Source organism: Podarcis filfolensis (genome assembly GCF_964270895.1).
Source record: "Podarcis filfolensis genome assembly, chromosome: 3".
In the NCBI taxonomy this organism is placed as follows: Eukaryota; Metazoa; Chordata; class Lepidosauria; order Squamata; family Lacertidae; genus Podarcis; species Podarcis filfolensis.
In genome coordinates this window covers 107,632,030-107,654,768 of record NC_139606.1, presented here as the reverse complement: position 1 = coordinate 107,654,768, position 22,739 = coordinate 107,632,030, and the positions used below count along the sequence as shown (strand labels likewise).

Here is a 22,739-nt window from a genome sequence, read left to right as displayed (position 1 = left end):
GCAGAGAGCTCTTCTATAACGTGGTTAGACACTTTTCAGTTTAGTTAAGCACTAAGGACTGATATAACTGCAACGCTTTGGTATCTGCACCTTTGCAAGGGCGGAGGATGGGAAGAAGACCAGAGCAACTTGGCCCCACCCATGTGACCTCCTTAGTCCCACTCATGTGACCTTACTGGCCGCGCCTACATGACCTCCTTGACCACACGGCACCCCACCAGGTCCAAGGGCTTCCAGCCAGTGTGGTGTAGTGGTTAAGAGCGGCGGACTCATAATCTGGGAAACCGGGTTCGCGTCTCCGCTCCTCCACATGCAGCTGCTGGGTGACCTTGGGCTAGTCACACTTCTCTGAAGTCTCTCTGCCCCACTCACCTCACAGAGTGTTTGTTGTGGGGGAGGAAGGGAAAGGAGAATGTTAGTCGCTTTGAGACTCCTTAAAGGGAGTGAAAGGCGGGATATCAAATCCAAACTCTTCTTCTTCTTCTTCAGCCACCACTGCAGGTAGCAACAGGATGTTGGCGTAGATGGACCATTGGTCAAGTCCAGAAAGACTCTGCTGAAAGGCTGCTGAAGATGGTGACAGCAGTCATGAAATTAAAAGACGCCTGCTTCTTGGAAGAAAAGCGATGACAAACCCAGACAGCATCTTAAAAAGCAGAGACATCACCTTGCCAACTAAGGTCCATATAGTTAAAGCTATGGTTTTCCCAGTAGTGATGTATGGAAGTGAGAGCTGGACCATCAAGAAGGCTGATCGCCGAAGAATTGATGCTTTTGAATTATGGTGCTGGAGGAGACTCTTGAGAGTCCCATGGACTGCAAGAAGATCAAACCTATCTATTCTGAAGGAAATCAGCCCTGAGTGCTCACTGGAAGGACAGATCCTGAAGCTGAGGCTCCAATACTTTGGCCACCTCATGAGAAGAGAAAACTCCCTGGAAAAGACCCTGATGTTGGGAAAGATGGAGGGCACAGAGGACGAGATGGTTGGACAGTGTTGTCGAAGCTACCAGCATGAATTTGACCAAACTGCGGGAGGCAGTGGGAGATAGGAGTTCCTGGCATGCTCTGGTTCATGGGGTCACGAAGAGTCAGACACAACTAAACAACTAAACAAACAAAACAAGCAAGAAAGACTCTTCCCTACCTCCTGCATATCTTTTCATTTCTACTTGTGACAATGCAGAATCACAATAAGGTTTGTTTTCTTCCATTTCATGACAACAATGGGTCTCATTAAGCTAGCTTCGATGTCTGCTGGTGCTTGTTTAAATGTATAATTGCACCGTACCTTCAAACACTGCCATTATCTCTAACCCAATAAAAGTGGGCATTTTTTTTTACAGAATTATTTGCCCTTTTTAAAAAAGCAGGTTACTTTGATTTTAAAACATTAGTAAATACATGTTTGCCGTCATAATGTAATGGAACCCACAGAGATCCTCACTGCCTATTACATGAATGGATAGGTCAAGAAATTGCCCGGCCTCTCTCCCAGACAGTACATTTGCCATATATATATATATAATTTTCCTCCCAGCTAAAAGCCAGGACTGAAAGAAATTGCTTGGAAAACACAAACATGGATGGAAACTGAGGAGACTAAAATCAAATCCCTTTGGATTTCCCAGAAACACAGGAATTTTTGCCCTTATACTTGCTAGAGGTAGGCTCAAGGAACACACCTAAAGGACATATTCATCACAGACCCTCCAAGTGTCCCTAATTTCCAGAGACAGTCCCAGATTTACAAAAGCTGTCCCGGTTTCTGGTTTGATCCTGGTATGTCCCACTTTTCCTTAGGACGTCCCTATTTTCATTGGAGAAATTTTGGAGGTTAAGGAGTTATGTGACCCCCCAAGCTATGGGGATAAGTAACTGTACAACTTTTAACAAACATCTGAAGGTAGCTCTGTATAGGGAAGTTTTCAAATGTTTTATTATGTTTTTATATATGTTGGAAGCTGCCCAGAATGGCTGGGGCAACCCAGTCAGATGGGCTGTGTATAAATTGTTGTTGCTGCCGTTGAATAGGATATCCCTGTTTTTATCAGAGAAATGTTGGTGGGTATGAAGACATGGGCCAGTCATTGCTTGATCACAATGGACACAGCTACGCTGAAGGCTACAACCAGAACCCAGTGGTATCTGGTATCTATTGCGCCTGGTAGGGAAGACATCTGGGAGCCCAACAAGAAGTAGGGACAGAGCCACTGAGAGGCAGAGCCAACTAATTCTTGCTTTCTCCTCATCTTCCTCCCTTCTGAGTTCCACAAGCTGCAACACGGAGGCTAAGAAGTAGGAGAATGACAGGCAGAGCCACTCCCTGCTCTGATCAAGACTTGGATGTAGAGATGCTTGTGGAATGTGGGGTTTTTTTTGTAAATTTATATATTTAACGGCCATCTGATCTGCACCTCTCAAGCTAGTGTCGAGATAGGAACTTAATCATCTTCCACTGAGCACTGTTAAATTAATCTTGAACATGGCTTAAGCTCTATTAGCAAATAATCATGTCATGTGGCTGAATGAGATGTGATGTTGGCAGATCCATGCATCCCAATCCAGGGTTCCCCCTGTGGTGTAGAAAGTGAGCTCAGGAGGTCCACTTTAACAGTAAAAGGGCAGGGGGCTAACCACCCTTTAGGAATGCCTACATTAATGCTTCCTGCAAGGAAGCACCAATGATGCCCTGGATCCACATCGTCAATCTCCTTCAGCAAGATTTAATCAGACAAGATGGGCAGTGGTTGAGAGGAGAAGCGGCTGCCTGAACATGTAATAAAGCGAATCCTGTGGGGCTGTTTCACATCAATGGAACTCTCTCCCAATCGAAGAAGTTGCTATACCAATTTTTATTGGCAAGCTCCAAAAAATTAATAATAGCACATCCCCCCCCCCTTGATATGAACTGGGATCATAATACAGGATGAACAGTAAAAGCAGCCACCGCCTTGACCTCAACCACCATGTTTCCCCTTCCTCCAAGGCCTCTATCTCCTTTCTCCATGAGCCTGGGCAGCGCCTGAGTTGTTGGTTCTTTGGTGGTGATGGTGGGGAAGCCGTGCGCGGTGGGTCAGGCATGGAAGGCGGAGAAGGAGGGCCGAGAGCAGCGACGGTGGTGAGGCTCGGGCAGTGCAATGCCTCCCTTCCCACTGGAGCAGCCCCAATCCCATTCCTACTTGCGTGCAAGCAGGAGGGGGCAGGAATCCCTCAGCTGCGAAGGGGGGCTTCCCGTTGCCTAACTGAGAGATCTCAGCCCCCTCCTGCTTGCACGCAAGCTCTGATAGGCAGCGTGAAGCCTCCCTTCACAGCTTAGTTGTTGGGGTCAGGGAAGGTGGAGGCAGCCCGGAAGCCCCTGCACTACCATCATATGGGGACTTCTGAGCAGCTCCTGAAGCCAGCCAGAGCCAACTGCTCCAGGCTGCTGAGACTGCCACTGCTGCATTTCCCGGGGACATTAGATGAAATCCGGGGACATTCCAGGGATGGAATTTGTCCGGGGACTTATTTGCAAATCCAGGGACTGTCCCCGGGAAACAGGGATGTCTGATAACCCTACTCTAATGCCATTCCATGTGTGGGTCCCTATCTGGAATGCCTCTCTTGTCTGTAATTGACTTCTAAACGAGCTCACTGTGTTGCTATAGCAGGAATTGCGTGGATGATGCTGACAGCGTCCAAAGTCTGAGTGGTCCCATCACTCTGTCAAGATGGAAAGAGACCTGGAAGCAGCTCAGGGCAACCCAGTCTTGGGGTGGCAAAGTGATGCTCTGCCAGAGCCACAAGAAGTCCGGACTACTTCTTTCTCCTATCACTTGCGTCCTGCCATCCTTCCCCACTTGCCAGCTTATCAGCGCAGCTCTGGAACAGGCCTGCCATCTGGAGGGGAGCTCTTTGTCTGTTTGGTCAAGATAAGGATTCGCAGTAGAGGCTACAAAGGGAGGGCAAAGGCATTGGAATGTTGCGGTGAGAGGGGAGGCGACGGATGGCGAGTTAGAACAAAAAACCCGAGCGACGGGAATGAAAGTCAAAGGAGAGCACTGGCCCACGTCGGAAGGGAATTTCCATGTTGTCTCGCGGATTAGAGGAGATCTGCTTCCTTTATTGAGGTTACAGAAAGAGGCCAAAGGAAGACTCAGCTCAGTGAGATAAACAGAAGGAGGGTGTGCGGGTGGCTGGACCTTCAATCCCAGTTATTATTGTTCAGAAGAACAATTCATTGAAAGTGCAAAGTGTGTTTTTCCTTCCTCACCCCTCAGTTCTAATCCTCCTTAGTAAGCTGGTGTGTGCTCAACTTTTTGCCCCCACACTGCATCAGCGTCAGAGCTGCTTCCTGAAATGCGGTTGTACTCCAGTCTCCTCTAACCCGATGCTTCGGATCTTCTTCTTCTTTGGCGATCACTTGTAGCCGAGTAAGATTGTTTTCCATAAACACAGTTTTAACGATGAGTCCGTAAGTGACTGCAGAGGCCAATTCTGGATTCACATGTCCTTCCACAGTGGGGACATTGGTGTCTGGGTGGGAGTTGATCACGGTGAGGGTTTGCCAAGCATGCCTTCTTCTTAGCATGTTTCTCCCTTTCATCCTGAGTTTGAGTGTCTTCAAAGCCCATGACACCTTAGGTAAAGGCTATTCTCCAACTGGAGAGCTCGCAGGCCAGTGTTTCCCAGTTGTCAGTGTTTATACTACATTTTTTTAGATTTGCCTTGAGACAGTCTTTAAACCTCATTTGTTGACCACCAGCATTACGCTTTCCATTTTTAAGTTCAGAATAGAGTAGTTGCTTTGGAAGACAATCATCGGCATCCTTACAACATGACCAGTCCAGTGAAGTTGATGTTGAAGAATCATTGCTTCTGATCACAACCCCCATCAGCCACGGCCAGTGGAGGCATCAGGCTGGCCAAGGCAATGGCAGACTCTTGAAAATACTTCTTGATTATCAACATTATTGTGATTTATTTATTACTCCCTTCCTAATAATAATAATAATAATAATAATAATAATAATAATAATAATAATTTATTATTATTTGTATGCCACCTGTGTGACTGGGTTGCCCCAGCCACTCTGGGCAGCTCCCAACAGAATGTTGAAAACATGATAAAACATCAAATGTTAAAAACTTCCTAGGAAATATTTTGAAGCCAATTCACAATACAGTAAATAAGAAGCAAGAAGCAAGAATAATTGAGAAGAGATAGATGATAGATAGATAGATAGATAGATAGATAGATAGATGATAGATAGATAGATGATACATAGATGTTAGAAGATAGATATATGATAGACAGAGAGACAGACAGATGATAGAAAAACAATTTATAAAACAATAGATATACCAACTGGGATCAAAAGCTGCTATGTCTTTATAGTCTCTTGACTGCCCATGATAACAGTATGAGAACGGTACTTTCTTTGCAGAACTTTCCCCAACATTTATATCATCATCATTATCATCATTATCGTTATTATGATCTATCATCGGCTGTGGGGAGGACTGCAGGGCCTGCTCCCTTCCAAGGCCTTTTCCAACTAGCCCAGGGGGCGTGGCCCAGGCCCTTATTTGGAACAAACTTTTGGGGAAGTTGGGAAGTGTTCTGCGATTGTTTCCCTGTTCCAAGTGGTTAATGTGTTTTAAAATGTCCTCAAGCAGTCGGTGGCAATTTAAATTTGTATTTCTATTTTTCCTTTTTTCCTTTGTTGGGGGTGGGTGGGTGGGATGGATATTTGGTTGGGGATTAATTTTAGTATAATTGTTCTGTTTTTGTTTTTTGTTGTTTTATTGGTTCTGTATAGTTTGTGTTTTGTTTTTAAGGGGCGGGATCAGGGCTGCCTGGGAGTGGGGCCCCAGCCAACACGATGGCTGGGACAAGGTCCACAGGGGGGAAGCACTGGGACATCCGATCTCGGTGATCATGGGCAGGAGGCGGAGTTACGCCAAGACCAGACCATGTCATTACTGAGGAGGCAGGTTTAGTCGTTGTTTGAGGACTATCCCTGCCTCCGGGTCTGGCCTTGACCGGATGGATACTGGAATCAACAGGGGAAACCCACATGACCTGAAGGTGTTGCTGTGTAATGCCAGGTCAATTATGAATAAAACCACTGCCATCGACGACCTGATTGTGGATGGAGAATTTGACCTGGCATGTGTGACAGAGACCTGGTTGAAGAAAGCAGATGGGCCTGTACTTGCCGCTGCTTGCCCACCAGGTTTCTCTTACGCACAGCAACCCAGGTCATGTGGGCGGGGAGGGGGGGTTGCAGTGATTTTTAGGAAGTCATTAGCTTGCATCAGGTGTCCTACTGGGAAGACCCAGTTTTCTGAGTGCATGTTCTGGAAGTTGGGCAATAGGGGCAGTACAGGATTCCTTTTGGTGTACCGACCTCCCCGCTGCACCAAGGATTCCCTGTCCGAGCTGCTTCAGGTTGTGGCGGATGTTCTCCTGGAGATACCTAGTTTGGTTGTCCTAGGGGATTTTAACATCCACGCCGACACGACCTTACAAGGGGTCGCTCGGGACTTCGTGGAAAGCATGGCCTCCATGGGGTTGTCCCTGAATAAGTTGGGCCCAACTCATAGTCATGGACATGCCTTAGACCTGGTGTTCACCTCTAGTGACATGGGTGATCTGACATTAAGTAAAAGTGAAACAAAAGAAGTGCCATGGTCAGATCACTTCCTGGTGCAACTGGACTTCTCCGCGACCCTTCCCCTCTGCAGGGAGGTGGGACCAATTCAGATGGTCCGCCCCAGCCACTTAATGGATCCAAATGGTTTCCAGAGAGTGGTAGGGGATGCTTTATCCCATGTTGATGGCCTTTCAGCTGATTCCCTGGTGGCCTGCTGGAATGCGGAGTTAACCAGGGCTATCGACTGTCTGGCTCCGAAGTGCCCTCTCCGATTGCATGGAGCCCGGACAGCCCCGTGGTTTTCCTCGGAGCTGAGGGCGATGAAACAATCGCTGAGACGGCTAGAGCGTCGGTGGCAGAAAACTCACTCCGAATCTGACCGGACACAGGTTAGAGCTCAACGTCGAGCCTACCAAGTGGCGATAGCGACGGCGAAGAAGACTTTCTTCACCGCCTCTATTGCATCTGCAGAAAATAGTAGCAGGAGACTCTTTCAGGTGGTCTGCAATTTAACGGAACCACCTTTACCACCGGGGCCTTGTAAAGACCCCAAGATCTCCTGCAACAATTTTGCAAAGTTTTTTGCAGATAAAATCACTCATATTCGGAAGGAGCTAGACACCACTGTGGGAGCAGGGCTGGGGCGGGAGAGTGCTAGAGCCCTGTCTGGTCAAGTTGCATGGAATCAATTTCAATCCGTTACCCCCGAGGATGTGGACAGGCTGCTTGGACGCATGAAACCAACCACCTGTCCCCTTGATCCTTGCCCATCCTGGCTAATAAAAGCAAGCCGGGAGGGGCTGGGCGATGGGCTCTGCGGGGTGGTGAATGCTTCCCTCTGTGAGGGAACATTCCCAGATCCGCTGAAAGAGGCAGTCATCAAACCGCTTCTTAAAAAACCATCTTTAGACCCGGCCAGTATGGCCAACTATTGCCCAGTCTCAAATCTTCCATTCTTGGGCAAGGTGATTGAGCGCATGGTTACTGAACAACTCCAGGCACGCCTGGAGGATGCGGACCATTTGGATCCCTTCCAATCGGGGTTCAGGCCTCATCATGGGACTGAAACTGCCTTGGTCGCACTGGTTGATGATCTCCGGCGAGCTAGGGACAAAGGTGAGAGTTGTTTCCTAGTTCTGCTGGATCTCTCAGCGGCCTTTGATACAATCGACTGTAACATCCTTCTGGACCGTCTAGAGGGGTTGGGAGCTGGGGGCACTGTTATACAGTGGTTTCGCTCCTTCCTCCTGGGCTGTGTTCAGAAAGTGGTGGTGGGGGATGAGTGTTCAGACCCTTGGGCCCTCACTTGTGGGGTGCCTCAGGGTTCCGTTCTCTCCCCCATGCTTTTTAACACCTATATGAAGCCGCTGGGAGAGATCATCAGGGGGTTTGGACTGGGTGTCCATCAATATGCAGATGATACCCAGCTCTACCTCTCTTTCAAATCAGAACCAGTGAAGGAAGTGAAGGTCCTGTGTGAGTGCCTGGAGGCGGTTGGAGGATGGATGGTGGCTAATGGATTGAAGTTGAATCCTGACAAGACAGAAGTACTGTTTTTGGGGGACAGGGGGCGGGCTAGTGTGGAGGACTCCCTGGTCCTGAATAGGGTAACTGTGCCCCTGAAGGACCAGGTGCACAGCCTCGGAGTCATTTTGGACTCACAGCTGTCCATGGAGGCGCAGGTCAATTCTGTATCCAGGGCAGCTGTCTACCAACTCCACCTGGTACACAGGCTGAGACCCTACCTGTCCGCAGACTGTCTCACCAGAGTGGTGCATGCTTTCATTATCTCCTGCTTGGACTACTGCAATGCACTCTACGTGGGGCTACCTTTGAAGGTGACTCGGAAACTACAACTAATCCAGAATGCGGCAGCTAGACTGGTGACTGGGGGCGGCCACATAACACCGGTCTTGAAAGACCTACATTGGCTCCCAGTACGTTTCCGAGCACAATTCAAAGTGCTGGTGTTGACCTTTAAAGCCCTAAACAGCCTTGGCCCAGTATACCTGAAGGAGCGTCTCCACCCCCATCGTTCTGCCTGGACGCTGAGGTCCAGCGCCGAGGGCCTTCTGGCAGTTCCGTCATTGCGAGAAGCAAAGCTACAGGGAACCAGGCAGAGGGCCTTCTCGGTAGTTGCGCCCACCCTGTGGAAAGCCCTCCCATCAGATGTCAAAACAATAAACAACTACCTGACATTCAGAAGACATCTTAAGGCAGTCCTGTTCAGGGAAGTTTTTAATGTATGATATTTTAGTGTTTTTTGGTTTCTATGGAAGTCGCCCAGAGTGGCTGGGGAAACCCAGCCAGATGGGCGGGGTACAAATAATAAATTATTATTATTACTATCCTATCCCTTCCACAATGCCCCGGAGTGGTGCTAGGTCCAGGACATTGTAAAGGATGCAAATACAGTTGCCGTGGCAACAAAGGAAGAAGGCCGTTAGGGAGAAATAGAAAGAAGTTGTGCCACTGCAAATGGTAAGCCCCGCCCTTGAGAAACTGATGGAGAACTCCCCCCCCCCCCCAGAAATTCAGTAAAACATTTTCCTCCAGTTTCTTTCTCCACATACCAGGTGGAGATTCTTCAGAGACAATTTCTGCAAAGCTCTAGAAACTTCTGTCCAGGTGTACATGCACTAACCCCCCCCCCCCACAGCACTATACTTTTAAAGTAATATCATACTTCTTTAAACAGTCATGGGTTCCCCCCACAGAATCTGGGGAAGTTTAGTTTGTTAAGGGTACAGTGGTACCTCGGGTTAAGTACTTAATTCATTCCGGAGGTCCGTTCTTAACCTGAAACTGTTCTTAACCTGAGGTACCACTTTAGCTAATGGGGCCTCCTGCTGCTGCTGCTGCGCTGCCGGAGCACGATTTCTGTTCTCATCCTGAAGCAAAGTTCTTAACCCGAGGTAATAGTTCTGGGTTAGCGGAGTCTGTAACCTGAAGCGTATGTAACCTGAAGCGTCTGTAACCCGAGGTACCACTGTACTGAGAGTTGTTAGAAGACCCTCTATGCCCCTCACAGAGCTTCTTGTCAAACCACTCTGAGAATTCAAACCATGTGAGAGGAGCCGGAGTTTTTCCTAGCAATTCTCGGCCTTCTTGGTACAATCATACCTTGGGTTACAGACGCTTCAGGTTGTGTGTTTCCGTGAAATGGATGCACCAAAACCTGGAAGGGGTTACTTCTGGGTTTCGGCACTCGCGCATGTGCAGAAGCACTAAATTGAGCTTTGTGCATGCACAGAAGCGCCGAATCGCAACCCGCGTGTGTGCAGACGCGGCGCTGCGGGTTGCGGACACTGCGAGTTGCGAACGTGCATCCCGCATGGATCATGTTCGCAACCCGAGCGTCCACTGTAGTTCTCTGGGATGCTTGGTGGATGGTGGTTTGGGAGAGGGCTTTCTTTGAGGCAGCCCCTAAGCTGTAGGATTCCCTCTCTAGAGAGGTGTGCCTGGCATCTTCATTGCACAGATTTTATCATAGGGTGAAGGCACACCTTTTTACTTGACCTTTGACACTTGAGAGATATACATTCCAGGAACCTCATTCTTTTGACCGCAAACTGTTTTAACAGATCTTAACGATGCATTTTTGTTTTTGTGTATCCTTCCCTGGGACCTCATAGGGAAGGGCGGGTAAGAAATTAGTCATTATGGTACTAAGGTAGCATGCAGTGGGATCCGATGCATGTAAACTCAGAAGGAAGTCCCATTGACTTAAATAAGACACACTCCCATGGAAGTGTTGTAGATGTACAGCATGATCACATCTTGTACGCAATTAACTTGCACAATGTCAACCTTGCCATGGCTGAAACCAGCAGGTCGAAATGGTGCAAATTAACTGTACACATGGCAGAGGGTCTTAAATCTCTTTTTGCACTGGGTTTTCCAGTGCAGAAAGAGCATTTGAGCTCTCTGCCCTGCTTGCCGGGCTCTGGGATACTCTCATGAGATCTCACAGGAACTTGGACAGTCCTGTGAGATCTCGCGAGAGCATTCCAGAGCCTGTTCTCCAAGCGGGACTTGCCTGATATATCTCCTCATATCCCTTGAGCACAGTTGTTGTTTAGTCGTTTAGTCGTGTCTGACTCTTTGTGACCCCATGGACCAGAGCACGCCAGGCACTCCTGTCTTCCACTGCCTCCTGCAGTTTGGTCAAACTCATGCTGGTAGCTTCGAGAACACTATCCAACCATCTCGTCCTCCATCGTCCCCTTCTCCTTGTGCTCTCCATCTTTCCCAACATCAGGGTCTTTTCCAGGGAGTCTTCTCTTCTCATGAGGTGGCCAAAGTATTGGAGCCTCAGCTTCACGATCTGTCCTTCCAATGAGCACTCAGGGCTGATTTCCTTAAGAATGGATAGGCTTGATCTTCTTGCAGTCCATGGGACTTTCAAGACTCTCCTCCAGCACCAGTACCATACTCCTAAACATACCGGCTAGGCTACACCTTTTATTTGAGGTGCTTTACTTGATGTGCCTGGTGGCTTTGATTTTAGGAGAGAAAAGGCTTCCATAACTTTTAAAAACATGGGCGTCACTAGAGAGAGTCCCAAAGGCTGTTTAGAAGGGCCGGGGTGGGGCTTGCATTCAGCCTGAAGTTTCCCACCCCTGGATTATGATTAAAAACTCTGTTTGCTATGAGGAAATCTCACATTTTCCATTCATTTCTCAGAAGACCTACCTATCCTTCTCCGCCCCGCCCCCCTCAAGCAATAAAAAAAGATTGCAGATGGTTCTGGCTAAAGGCAGTTCTCATGGTACATTAAATAAGATTTGCTCCCCTTGTTTCCTTCTAGCCTCTCCATAGTAGCCCTGCTACAGAATTCTGTCTGATGATGAAAAGCTCTTTCAAGATCTATAGGTTTGGGTAAAATTTCTATGGTATCCCTCCATTGCCTCCCCCCCCCCTTGGAATTCGACTGGCGCTTTCCACAGAAGGAAAGTTCACACAGTCATTCATTGTTTAATCTTTGGATCGTTTCAGGTGCTGCCCGTCACCAGCTGAGAGGAGCCTGCAAGAATTTGGGAAAGCTCCCCCGGGAAAGGAGGGCTTTCATTTCAAAAAAAGTAAAGGGCCAATGTTTGTGAACTGAACCGCAAGTCGAGGGCGGGGAGGAGAAAAGATCAATTCCGCTTTTCTTCTCCGACCTTGTCCTTCGAAAGTTTAAAGCACGGATTCCTTAGAAGGCCCAGGAAGGAACAGAAATGAAATGAAAATCCCTTGTAAGGAAACGTACCTATAATAAGCTCATGAAAGAGAAGGAGGGGAAAAAAAGAATAAATGCAAAAGTATAATTTGACCCACAGCCTCTTGTGGGTGTAATGCGTGGTTTTCTCTCTTTCCAGTAATTTGAAAATAAAACCTGCGTACACTTCACAAAAGCGCCACCAGTATGAAATGAAACACACCTTTTCCCACCCACCACTGAGGGATATTTTGGCTCAGTGATACCGTGCGATACAATCACACTCATCATTTGAATTGTTGGCAGTAATTACACCCTAGAGAGGCAACTGTATTGTCTCAGGCACCATTGTGTTGAAACTTTGCGGAAATGTTGGAGGTTTTGAGTGAGACTGTTGGATAGCAGTAGCATCACAGGCCAGAGATGGTATGTAGGGTCAGATCCATCTATCTCTGCTTCGTTTTGAAGGTGTTCATCCATATACATGCACGTCCCATTTCTGCATTAACCTGAATATATTTATGAAGTCAGATCTCGACTGGGGTGAAAGATTTGCAGGGTATGAAGGACTTGGTCACAAATTTATTGACAGCTGCACAAATTATGATAGCTAGGAAGTGGAAGGGGCAAGCAGAATACAAAATGGAAGAATGGTATAAAGAGGTCTGGGATATATCTATTAATGATAAATTAACATGTGTCATTAAGGTAAGATGGGAAATATGCAGGAGAAATTATTTTGAGGAGATATGGAAGGTGGTTGTAGAATTTGCACTGTTAAAACAGAAAAGGGTCATACCATGGCAAGAGGTGTTGAAATTTTGGGAGGGTGGATAGTTACAATGGAATGGCCTCGGTGCTGGGGTGCACATTTTTATTCTTATTTATTTATTATTATCACTTTGTAAAAAAAGGGGGGGAATCAGATTCTGAAATTCCCAGAGTGTAGAGATAGGAAACTTTGTCTCTCCTTCATCTAATACTAGAACCTTGGGGTCATCCAGTGAATATGAAGTTAGAAGATTCAGGAAAAGGCAACAACAACAAAAATTATCGACACAATTTATACACAGTAAAACTGTGGAATAAACAGACGGACTGATAGCCACCAGCTTGGATTGATTTTAAAAAGGTTTAGACAAATTCATAGAAGATTGTTGTTGTTTAGTCGTTTAGTTGTGTCCGACTTTTCGTGACCCCATGGACCAGAGCACGCCAGGCACTCCTGTCTTCCACGGCCTCCTGCAGTTTGGTCAAACTCATGCTGGTAGCTTTGAGAACACTATCCAACCATCTCGTCCTCTGTCGTCCCTTCTCCTTGTGCCCTCCATCTTTCCCAACATCAGGGTCTTTTCCAGGGAGTCTTCTCTTTTCATGAGGTGGCCAAAGTATTGGAGCCTCAGCTTCAGGATCTGTCCTTCCAGTGAGCACTCAGGGCTGATTTCTTTCAGAATGGATAGGTTTGATCTTCTTGCAGTCCATGGGACTCTCAAGAGTCTCCTCCAGCACCATAATTCAAAAGCATCAATTCTTTGGCGATCAGCCTTCTTTATGGCCCAGCTCTCACTTCCATACATCACTACTAGGAAAACCATAGCTTTAACCATACAGACCTTTGTTGGCAAGGTAATGTCTCTGCTTTTTAAGATGCTGTCTAGGTTTGTCATTGCTTTTCTCCCAAGAAGCAGGCGTCTTTTAATTTCCTGACTGCTGTCACCATCTGCAGTGATCATGGAGCCCAAGAAAGTAAAATCTCTCACCGCCTCCATTTCTTCCCCTTCTATTTGCCAGGAGGTGATGGGCCCAGTGGCCATGATCTTCGTTTTTTTGATGTTGAGCTTCAGACCATATTTTGCACTCTCCTCTTTCACCCTCAATAAAAGGTTCTTTAATTCCTCCTCACTTTCTGCCATCAAGGTTGTGTCATCTGTATATCTGAGGTTGTTGATATTTCTTCCAGCAATCTTAAAGCTTATGAAGTGCAACTAGCTATGGTGATTGGCAAGATGTCTCATGGTAGGTAGTTCAGTCAGCAGAGCATGAGACACTTAATTTCAGGATCTTGCTTTTGAGACCCACATTGGGCAGAAGATTCGTGCATTGTTGTGCTAGATGACTCTTGTGGTCCCTTCCAACTCAACAATTCTAGGATTCTATGGCTGTCTTCTACCAACACTGTTGGAAGGAGTATATCTGTATATACTAGTTTCTGGGAATCATTAGTGTTTCGATTCTCTCCGCATGTCACTCCTCTCAATGTGTCACTCACTTTCCAAACTCACCCGCCCACCGTTCCTTGGAATCTTTCCAATCACTCTTGCATTATCACATTTTGCCCTCATGTTTTCTCCAGCCGCCTTGGGCTTTTCCTTGATGGACATCTTGATGAGAAGGAAACTAGTTTCCAACACCTGTGTGACAGGCTCATGCCGCCAAAGGAAGGCCGGAACTCATCCATCTCTGAAGCATCCCGCCTTGCTTCATTTAAGGCAGGTTGGAAGGGCAATCCATTAGAGAGAGGATGGAGCGTTATTGACATGCTCTGTTAATTTTAATTAAATCCACCACACTCACAAACAAGCAAAAAAATTGAGAAAAGAACCCTGCTAAACATTTTAATTTCTTTTAACAAAAGGTGGGGGGGTGATAACAAGCCATTACAACTTGTAATGGCTTCCCACTAATGTCCAAGCACAATGCCAAGCACCAGATGCTTATTAGAATTTGTCTAATTAGGCGTAAGGAGGGCAAACTATTGGGGCGTAGGCTCCGTTCTCCCAAACGACCCCATTATGGGATTGGACTTTGTCAAACTCTGACGGCAGTTTCCCAAAGAGCAAAGACCACCAATTCGCTGATTAGGTGACAGAGGTAGTAATTCGGGCTTGTCGTTCTGGAAAGGTGGTTGGGTGGATGGGAAAAGGATTGATGGTTATCCAGAATCGCAACAAGATTTGAGGCTGCTGATGTCTTTGCCATAGGAAAATAAATAAATCCCAGGGGATGAAAGGAAGCAGAAAGACAAGATGGATTGTGCAAATATATATCCATTCCTTCACATTACACTGATTGTGTGGGACAGATCGTGTAAGAAATCTCTATGGCCTTCTGTTATTTACTGAGTTGAATAGGATCCAAAAGGCAGCAGTCTGATTGGTCCTACAACAATAGGATCCAGAATGCAGCAGTTTGATTGGTCCACAGGAACCACCCAATCCAGCTCCAGGTGGAAGGGAATCCGCAACTTGATTGGCCTACAGGAGAATCCCGTATTAGCCAATCACGTGGGGCCCATTGTGTAAATAATGTATATACGGCTGACATTCTGGGGAACTTCCATTCCTCCTCACCACTATGAGCTGAATAAAGAGCATGAAATCCACTCTCGACTTTGAGTATATTTTGCCTTCAGTGGCTATGATGTCACAGAGTGGTTTGCACCACCATGTCAGCTTCAGCGTCAAGGTTACGGATGCCAAATTGCTGTGCCTGCAGATGTTGCAGAAAGTTAAACTCTCACCATCCCTGTCCATTGGCTGCACTGAATGGTGGAAGCTGGAGTCCAAGATCATTTGGAGCGTTTAACTGCCTTGTTTTATTTCAGGATTGCTGTTTTATCAGTGATCGCTGGCTCAGTCTGTTTTAGTACTTTATTGTTTTAATTTCTGTGTGCACCATCTCCCATCTGCTTTAGAATTGCTGCTAGGTGCTTCAGGTGACTCTCCCCGAGACGTGGAATAAAAATGGTGATCCATTCCCTGCTTTTCCCATTTGTGGAGCAGATTCTATTTCATGGGTAGGCAAGCTAAGGTCCGGGGGGTGGATCAGGCCCAATCACCTTCTCAATCTGGCCTGCGGAAGATCTGGGAATCAGTGTGTTTTTGCATAAGTAAAATGTGTTCTTTTATTTAAAATGCATCTCTGGGTTGTTCGTGGGGCCTGCCTAGTGTTTTTACATGAGTAGAATGTGTGCTTTTACTTAAAATGCATATCTGGGTTATTTGTGGGGCATAGGAATTCGTTCATTTTTATTTTATTTTTCAAAACATTGTCTGGCCCCCCACAAAGTCTGAGGGACAGTAGATCGGCCCCCTACTGAAAAAGTTTGCTGACCCCTGTTCTATATCATGTGGAGGATCCAGCTGGAGGAAAGGGCAATTTTCACGAATTTCCTTTTACCTATGCAGCATCTTAAGGACGCGGGTGGCACTGTGGGTTAAACCACAGAGCCTAGGACTTGCTGATCAGAAGGTCAGCAGTTTGAATCCCCGTGACAGGGTGAGCTCCCATTGCTCGGTCCCTGCTCCTGCCAATCTAGCAGTTCGAAAGCACGTCAAAGTGCAAGTAGATAAATAGGTATGGCTCTGGCAGGAAGATAAATGGCGTTTCCGTGCGCTGCTCTGGTTCGCCAGAAGTGGCTTAGTCATGCTGGCCACATGACCCGGAAGCTGTACGCCGTCTCCCTCGGCCAATAAAGCAAGATGAGTGCCACAACCCCAGAGTCGGTCACAACTGGACCTAATGGTCAGGGGTCCCTTTACCTTTACCTTTTGCAGCATCTTGAACTATGTCCCATTTTGTTTCAGAGAGCCCCCAACCCTTCAGTACAGATTTTGGCAGAGGTGCCAGGGGAGTACAGGGCAAAATAGGAATTAGCCAAAAACAAAACAAATCCCTCTTTCCCCTAAAACCATTGAAATATCCTCTTAGTAGGATACTTCTCATCTGAAAACTGGATCTAACCGTAAGTAGGATAGATTTCCTTTAAAGACTTGATAAAACTGCCTGTGGTGTTTAATAAACTATTCCTTACTGCAGGGGTGAATGGGTTTCCAGCTACCTCTACAAATGGCCTCTAACCTTTCCACCTTTCCACGTTATCAATTGCAATGCATCCGTGTGTGTGGTTTTTTAAAAAAGCCTTGTTCCATAAATCCATCTGAAATTTCTACCCTGTGGCAGAGAGAAAGAGAGATTTGGAAGGATTTGCAGCTTCTGTGATTTCACACGGAAGCAGCCCCTGAAATAGCATCAGCAGTTTTCAAAGCCTCGTCTGATGTGTTGCCTTTGCCAAGCTGTCTGCTGCAATGTCACCTTTCGCACTCAAGAGTATATGGGGAATGTTTAAAATAAACGCATGCCTTCGTGAAAGAAAGAAGCAGGGTTTGAGCACCAGTCTTATTCAAATTATGATGGAAAGCAAGAGCCTTGATTGGTTGAGAAGGGCTAAGCCAGAGGGACAGATTCTGATAGGCTGGCCAGAGGACAGCGACAAAGTCTTGAATCTCCAGTCCTTGCTTCCAGCTCTTCTACCATTGGGACAATAAAGGTCTTGATTTATGAAAGAGGAAGGGCTGTAGCTCATTGGTGGAGCATCAGTTTCTCACACAGGTGGTCCCAGGTTCAATACCTGGTATCTCCAGGTAGGGCTGGGGAAGAAATCATGGGCATCACTGTGAGTCAGCGTAGCCAATATGGAGATGGATAGACCATTGCTATTTCTTCATAAAACACAACTTCCTGTGTTTCCAATGTCTGTCCCTGTGTTTGTCTGTAGGAGACACTGCAGGTGGGCAAAGAGGGGCAAACTGCTCCACAGAGAAGTAGCTATCCCCCTCTCACTGCCCCACTGGCTGTAGACCTGTAGTTACCTGTGGATGTGGGTGGCGCTGTGGTCTAAACCACTGAGCCTCCTGGGCTTGCCAATCAGAAGGTTGGCAGTTCGAATCCACACAACGGGGTGAGCTCCCATTGCTCTGTCCCAGCTCCTGCCAACCTACCAGTTCGAAAGTACGCCAGTGCAAATAAATAAATAGGTATCGCTGTGATGGGAAGGTACACGGCATTTCCGTGTGCTCTGGTTTCTGTCACGGTGTTCCATTGCTCCAGAAGCTGTTTAGTCATGCTAGCCACATGACCCAAAATCTGTTTGTGGACAAATGCCGGCTCCCTCAGCCTGAAAGCGAGATGAGCACCACAACCCCATAGTCGCCTTTGACTGGACTTAAATGTCCAGGGGTCCTTTACCTTTTGCCTTTTTACACCTGTGGTTACTTGACAGAAAATAAGCCTGCCATGCTATGCTTCCTTCCATGAATTTTTTTCTGCATTAATATTTATTAATATTTATTAATATTTATTATTTATTTATTGAATTTATATACCACCCTACACCCAGAGGTCTCAGGGCAGTTCAATATTGGATTGAAAAGGTTTCAGTTATAAAGAAATAAAGTGATGCAAAGAAAAAGAGGAGAAGAAAATAAAAATAAAATAGCACAAAAATGTGTAGAAAAGAAATATGAATATATATTTTTATGAATTTGATATTATTATCCTAATGCATATGTAAATATTAATAGCCTACTACATTGGGAAAAACTCATTCCAAATATTGCCATATGTATCCAAACAAAGTCTACCTCTGTAAGCAGTCTGTTCATAAGTTTCATATCTTCCATGAAACTTAATGTCATCAGCTGGACATACCAAAGAGACAATACATTTAGATGGGAATGATTATGTGGAAGATGCATTTATCGCCCTTTCAGAAATCTACCACGCGGAACAAAGCTCTCCTTCCCCACAAATGCACTTTGCCCCTTCTGTGCCCACACCCCACTTCTTCTTCTTCTTCTTCTTCTTCTTTTTCTTCTTCTTTGGTGATCACTTGTAGCCGAGTAAGATTGTCTTCCATAAACACAGCCATTAAGTTTGACTGCAAGCACTGAACACTCACATCCACAAAGGAAGTGTTTTCCTTCCTCATGTTTCTGCTACTTCGCTATTACAGTGGTACCTCTGGTTACAAACTTAATTTGTTCCGGAGGTCCTTTCTTAACCTGAAACTGTTCTTAACCTGAGGTACCACTTTAGCTAATGGGGCTTCCAGCTGCTGCCGCGCTGCTGGGGTGCAATTTCTGTTCTCATCCTGGGGTAAAGTTCTTAACCCAAGGTCCTACTTCTGGGTTAGTGGAGTTTGCAACCCGAAGTGTTTGTAACCCGAGGTGTTTGCAACCTGAGGTACCACTGTAATTATTATCATCATTATCATCATCATGATTTGCACAGCATAGCCATATTTCCATTACACATTTAAACCAGTGTGAGGACCTAAGTTTTACCTCCTCTTGTGCTCCTTGGCTTATACCCCAGCATCACACTTATTGGGTTAGAAAATAACTACTGTTCAGGCACACACCATGCACTGACATCACGATTATACCACTTTAACAGTTATGGCTTCCCCCAAGGAGTCCTGTTTAAGGTGCTGAGAGTTGCTTGAAGACACTCTGTAGTGCCTTCCCAGTGCTATAATTGTCAGAGTGGTTTAACAGCCAATCCTTCTTCCCAGGGAACTCTGGGAATTGTAGATCTGGGAGGCAAACAACTCCCAGAACCCACAACAAACTACAGCTCCCAAGATTCTTTGAGAGAAGCTATGGCCTTCAAAGTGGTATAAGAGGGATTTAAATGCATACCCTCCAACATTTCTCTGATGAAAATAGGGATGTCCTATTCCATAAGAATAAGCATTTTGCTATTTATACCCACCCATCTGACTGGTTTGCCACTCTGGGTGGCTTCCAACATATATAAAAACATAAAAACTATAAACTTTAGGGGGAAAAACCTTCCCTATACACGGCTTCCTTCAGATGGCTCAAAAGCTGGATAACTCCATACCCTCCAACATTTCTCCAATGAAAATAGGGACGTCCTAAGGAAAGGTGGGACATTCTGGGATCAAATCAGAAACCGCAACAGCTTCTCTAAATCAAGGACGTCCCTGGAAAATAGGGACACTTTGAGGGTCTGGGAGGGAAGGTGGCGAAGGCAAAGGAAATCTGCCCAGCATAGACCTTACCATTAAGCAGAGTGAGGTAACTATCTCAGGCTAAACCTTACCAGTCATGAATGTGCAAGAAGCTGCTGTAATGATAGAGACAAATTTGTCAAACGTGCCAAACGATAAATGCAACTTTATTACTGTATTTTTACTCCCAGGGAGGGGGATTTTCTCCCTCAGGTGCCAAAACTAGTCGAGCTCCCTTGGAGACTTGCGAGGAGAGTTCACAGTTTATTGCTCTGCCTCGGGCGGCAAAATATCTTGAACCTGCCCCACTTAGCTCTCGCAGTGGCCTTCCTCGCCACTGCTTTTGGAAGGCTATGGGGCCATGATTTGGCTAAAGTACCTTTAAATCTACCTCCCCGGGGAGGGGTCTTGTCCCCCCCTTTTTATTTTGTTGTTAGCCTTGAAGCTCCTTTGGTCAACAAGGTGGAGGGCATGATTTCAGAAGCTGATTGCATGCCGGAGAGAGAGGAGGGGAGACATCCCAACAAATGAGTTTACCTTAACGGTGATTTCTGTTACACGGCGCTCTACCTCTGCTGCAGCGGATGCCCTGCTGTGTGCTATTCCGGCTCTCGGGGCGTAATGACAGCACACGACATTTTGGAGAATGTAGGAATCACTGCCAGAGACACTTAAAAGTTGCTCAGAAATGAGAGATCACAGAGGCTGACCATTTGCGAGACGGCCAAGTCATGATTTTCTGTTTTGCCTCCCTTTGCCTAAAGCGGCTATTAAGCACAATAATGTTTCGAAGTGGGAAATAATCACTATAGCAACCAAACATGCACCTTTAATGGAGAAGCGGGGAAAAGAGACATAACTTTTTGAGATGGCAGGAAGGAGTGTGTGTGTGTTTGTGTGCAGGACAGCCTGCCCAAAATAAGCCATAGCACCACCTTGAATGATTTATTTATTTTTCTATCGGTTGGCGATTTTTAATTGCTCCAGGGATGTTTCCTTTTGTTGTCAGCATGTAAACTTAGATGTCTTGCAGTAGAAAATAAGCAGGGCAGGTACAGGAGCGTGTCTGCTCCACGATTTAGCACAAATGTATTTGAAACTGGGAAGAGAGCTGAGTGTCTTGAGAAACTTCCACTTCACTTAAATGGAATAAAGGAAGTTTCTAGTCCCTATGGTTGAGAAGGTCAGCTTGAAAAAATATGTAGATGATGCCGGCTGTAGAGGATTTTGAAGCGCCTGTGCTTGTGTGACTCTGTTCTCCCCCATGACTTGTGGAAGCAGAAGAAGCGATGCAGCTCAAAATTGCATACAAATATCCTTAATTTCTGGGACGCGGGTGGCGCTGTGGGTTAAACCACAGAGCCTAGGACTTGCCGATCAAAAGGTTGGCGGTTTGAATCCCCGCGACGGGGTGAGCTCCCATTGCTCGGTCCCTGCTCCTGCCAACCTAGCAGTTTGAAAGCACATCAAAGTGCAAGTAGATAAATAGGTACCACTCCGGCGGGAAGGTAAACGGTGTTTCCGTGTTCTGCTCTGGTTTGCCAGAAGCGGCTTAGTCCTGCTGGCCACATGACCCGGAAGCTGTACGCCGGCTCCCTCGGCCAATAAAGCGAGATGAGCGCCGCAACCCCAGAGTCGGCCACGACTGGACCTAATGGTCAGGGGTCCCCTTTACCATATCCTTAATTTGCATAGCACATCGAAGACTCAGGAATCCAGCATTCCCTAGTGCTCACCCAGCACAGACTTGGGGCTGTCTTGGGGCTGAATTCTGACACCTTTTTAAGCACAACTGCTGAACACAGCCCTGCACATGTGACAACATTTAAGTGGGATGCCCTCATCAGTGTGCTGATTTTGTGAATGCATTGAGTTTTTCTGTAATATTGCTTGATCTTATCACTTATGGTGTTTTTAAATGATTGTTGTAACCCACTCCGGGCTATTCATTTCTCTGTTAATTAATAAATGAAAAGGATACACCTGAGGGAGCTTGCATTTAAAGCAGCCATATATATATATGTGTGTGTGTGTGTGTGTGTGTGTGTTTTTCCATGTATACATCCTCTAACAATATTTCTCTAACAATTTTCCATATTTCCCCCCACTCCTCCCCTGGACTTCCCTCATATTCCCATTTTGTTTTATTTCCATATTACTCACCCTGCATGTTGTTTCCCAAAAATTTCCCAATACATATAATCTTACTTTTTGTTATATACAATTGTGTTTGTTTGTTTATTTAAACCCTGCCAGTGAGTCCAATTCTTTATGTTGTTTCTTCATATATGTTGTAAATGGTTCCCATTCTCTTTTAAAGTCTTTGTTATCCTTTTCACATAATTGATCTGTTAATTTTGACAGTTCTGCATATTCCATAAGTTTCCCTTGCCATTGTTATTTCGTTGGTATTTCTTTTGTCTTCCAAGCTTGTGCTAATATAATTCTTCCCGCTGTTGTTGCATAGATAAATAATTTCCAGTTTTCTTTTTTTAAATCTTGATCTAAAATTTCTAGGAGGAATGCTTCTGGCTTCTTAACAGAAGTCTTTTAAAACATTTTTTCAATTCATTATATATCATTTCCCAATAATTTCTAACCCTTTTGCATTCCCACCACATATGATAAAATGTACCATCTTTTTCTTTACATTTCCAGCAGGTTTTAGATCCCTTTTAATATATTTTTGCCACTTTCTCTTTCAATAAGATACAAACTGTAAATTTTAAATTCACCTTCCACATCTTTTCCCAATCTTCCAGTTGTATATTATGACCTAAATCCTGAGCCCACTTTATTTGTGCTGACTTTACCATTTCATCCAGCGTTTCCCCATATAACAGGAGATTATACATTTTTTAATATGGTTTCATATCACAGCCTTTTTGCAAAGAGCCTGAGAAGCACCTCCAAGTCCAGAAGTTGAGAGGAGGCCATAGCTCAGTGGCAGAACATCTGCTTTGCATGTAGAAGATTCCAGATTCAATCCCCGGTATCTCCAGATAGGTGAGGCAGAGACCTCTGCCTGAAACCCTTGAGGGCTGCTGCCATTCAGCGTAGATGGACCTGACTCAGTGTATAG

At 45.9% G+C, this 22,739-nt stretch overlaps 1 protein-coding gene across 1 annotated transcript in view; it reads left to right on the top strand.

Annotated features, from left to right (window-relative positions):
- Positions 1 to 6,473: 6,473 nt before the first annotated feature.
- Positions 6,474 to 22,739, top strand: part of LOC310758658 (uncharacterized protein) — a 324,886-nt gene continuing 308,620 nt past the window's right edge. The window contains exon 1 of the mRNA XM_083605476.1: positions 6,474 to 7,516. Within this exon, the coding sequence (XP_083461602.1) occupies positions 6,545 to 7,516 (972 nt within the window). The 5' untranslated portion in view covers positions 6,474 to 6,544. The remainder of the gene's footprint in view (positions 7,517 to 22,739) is intronic.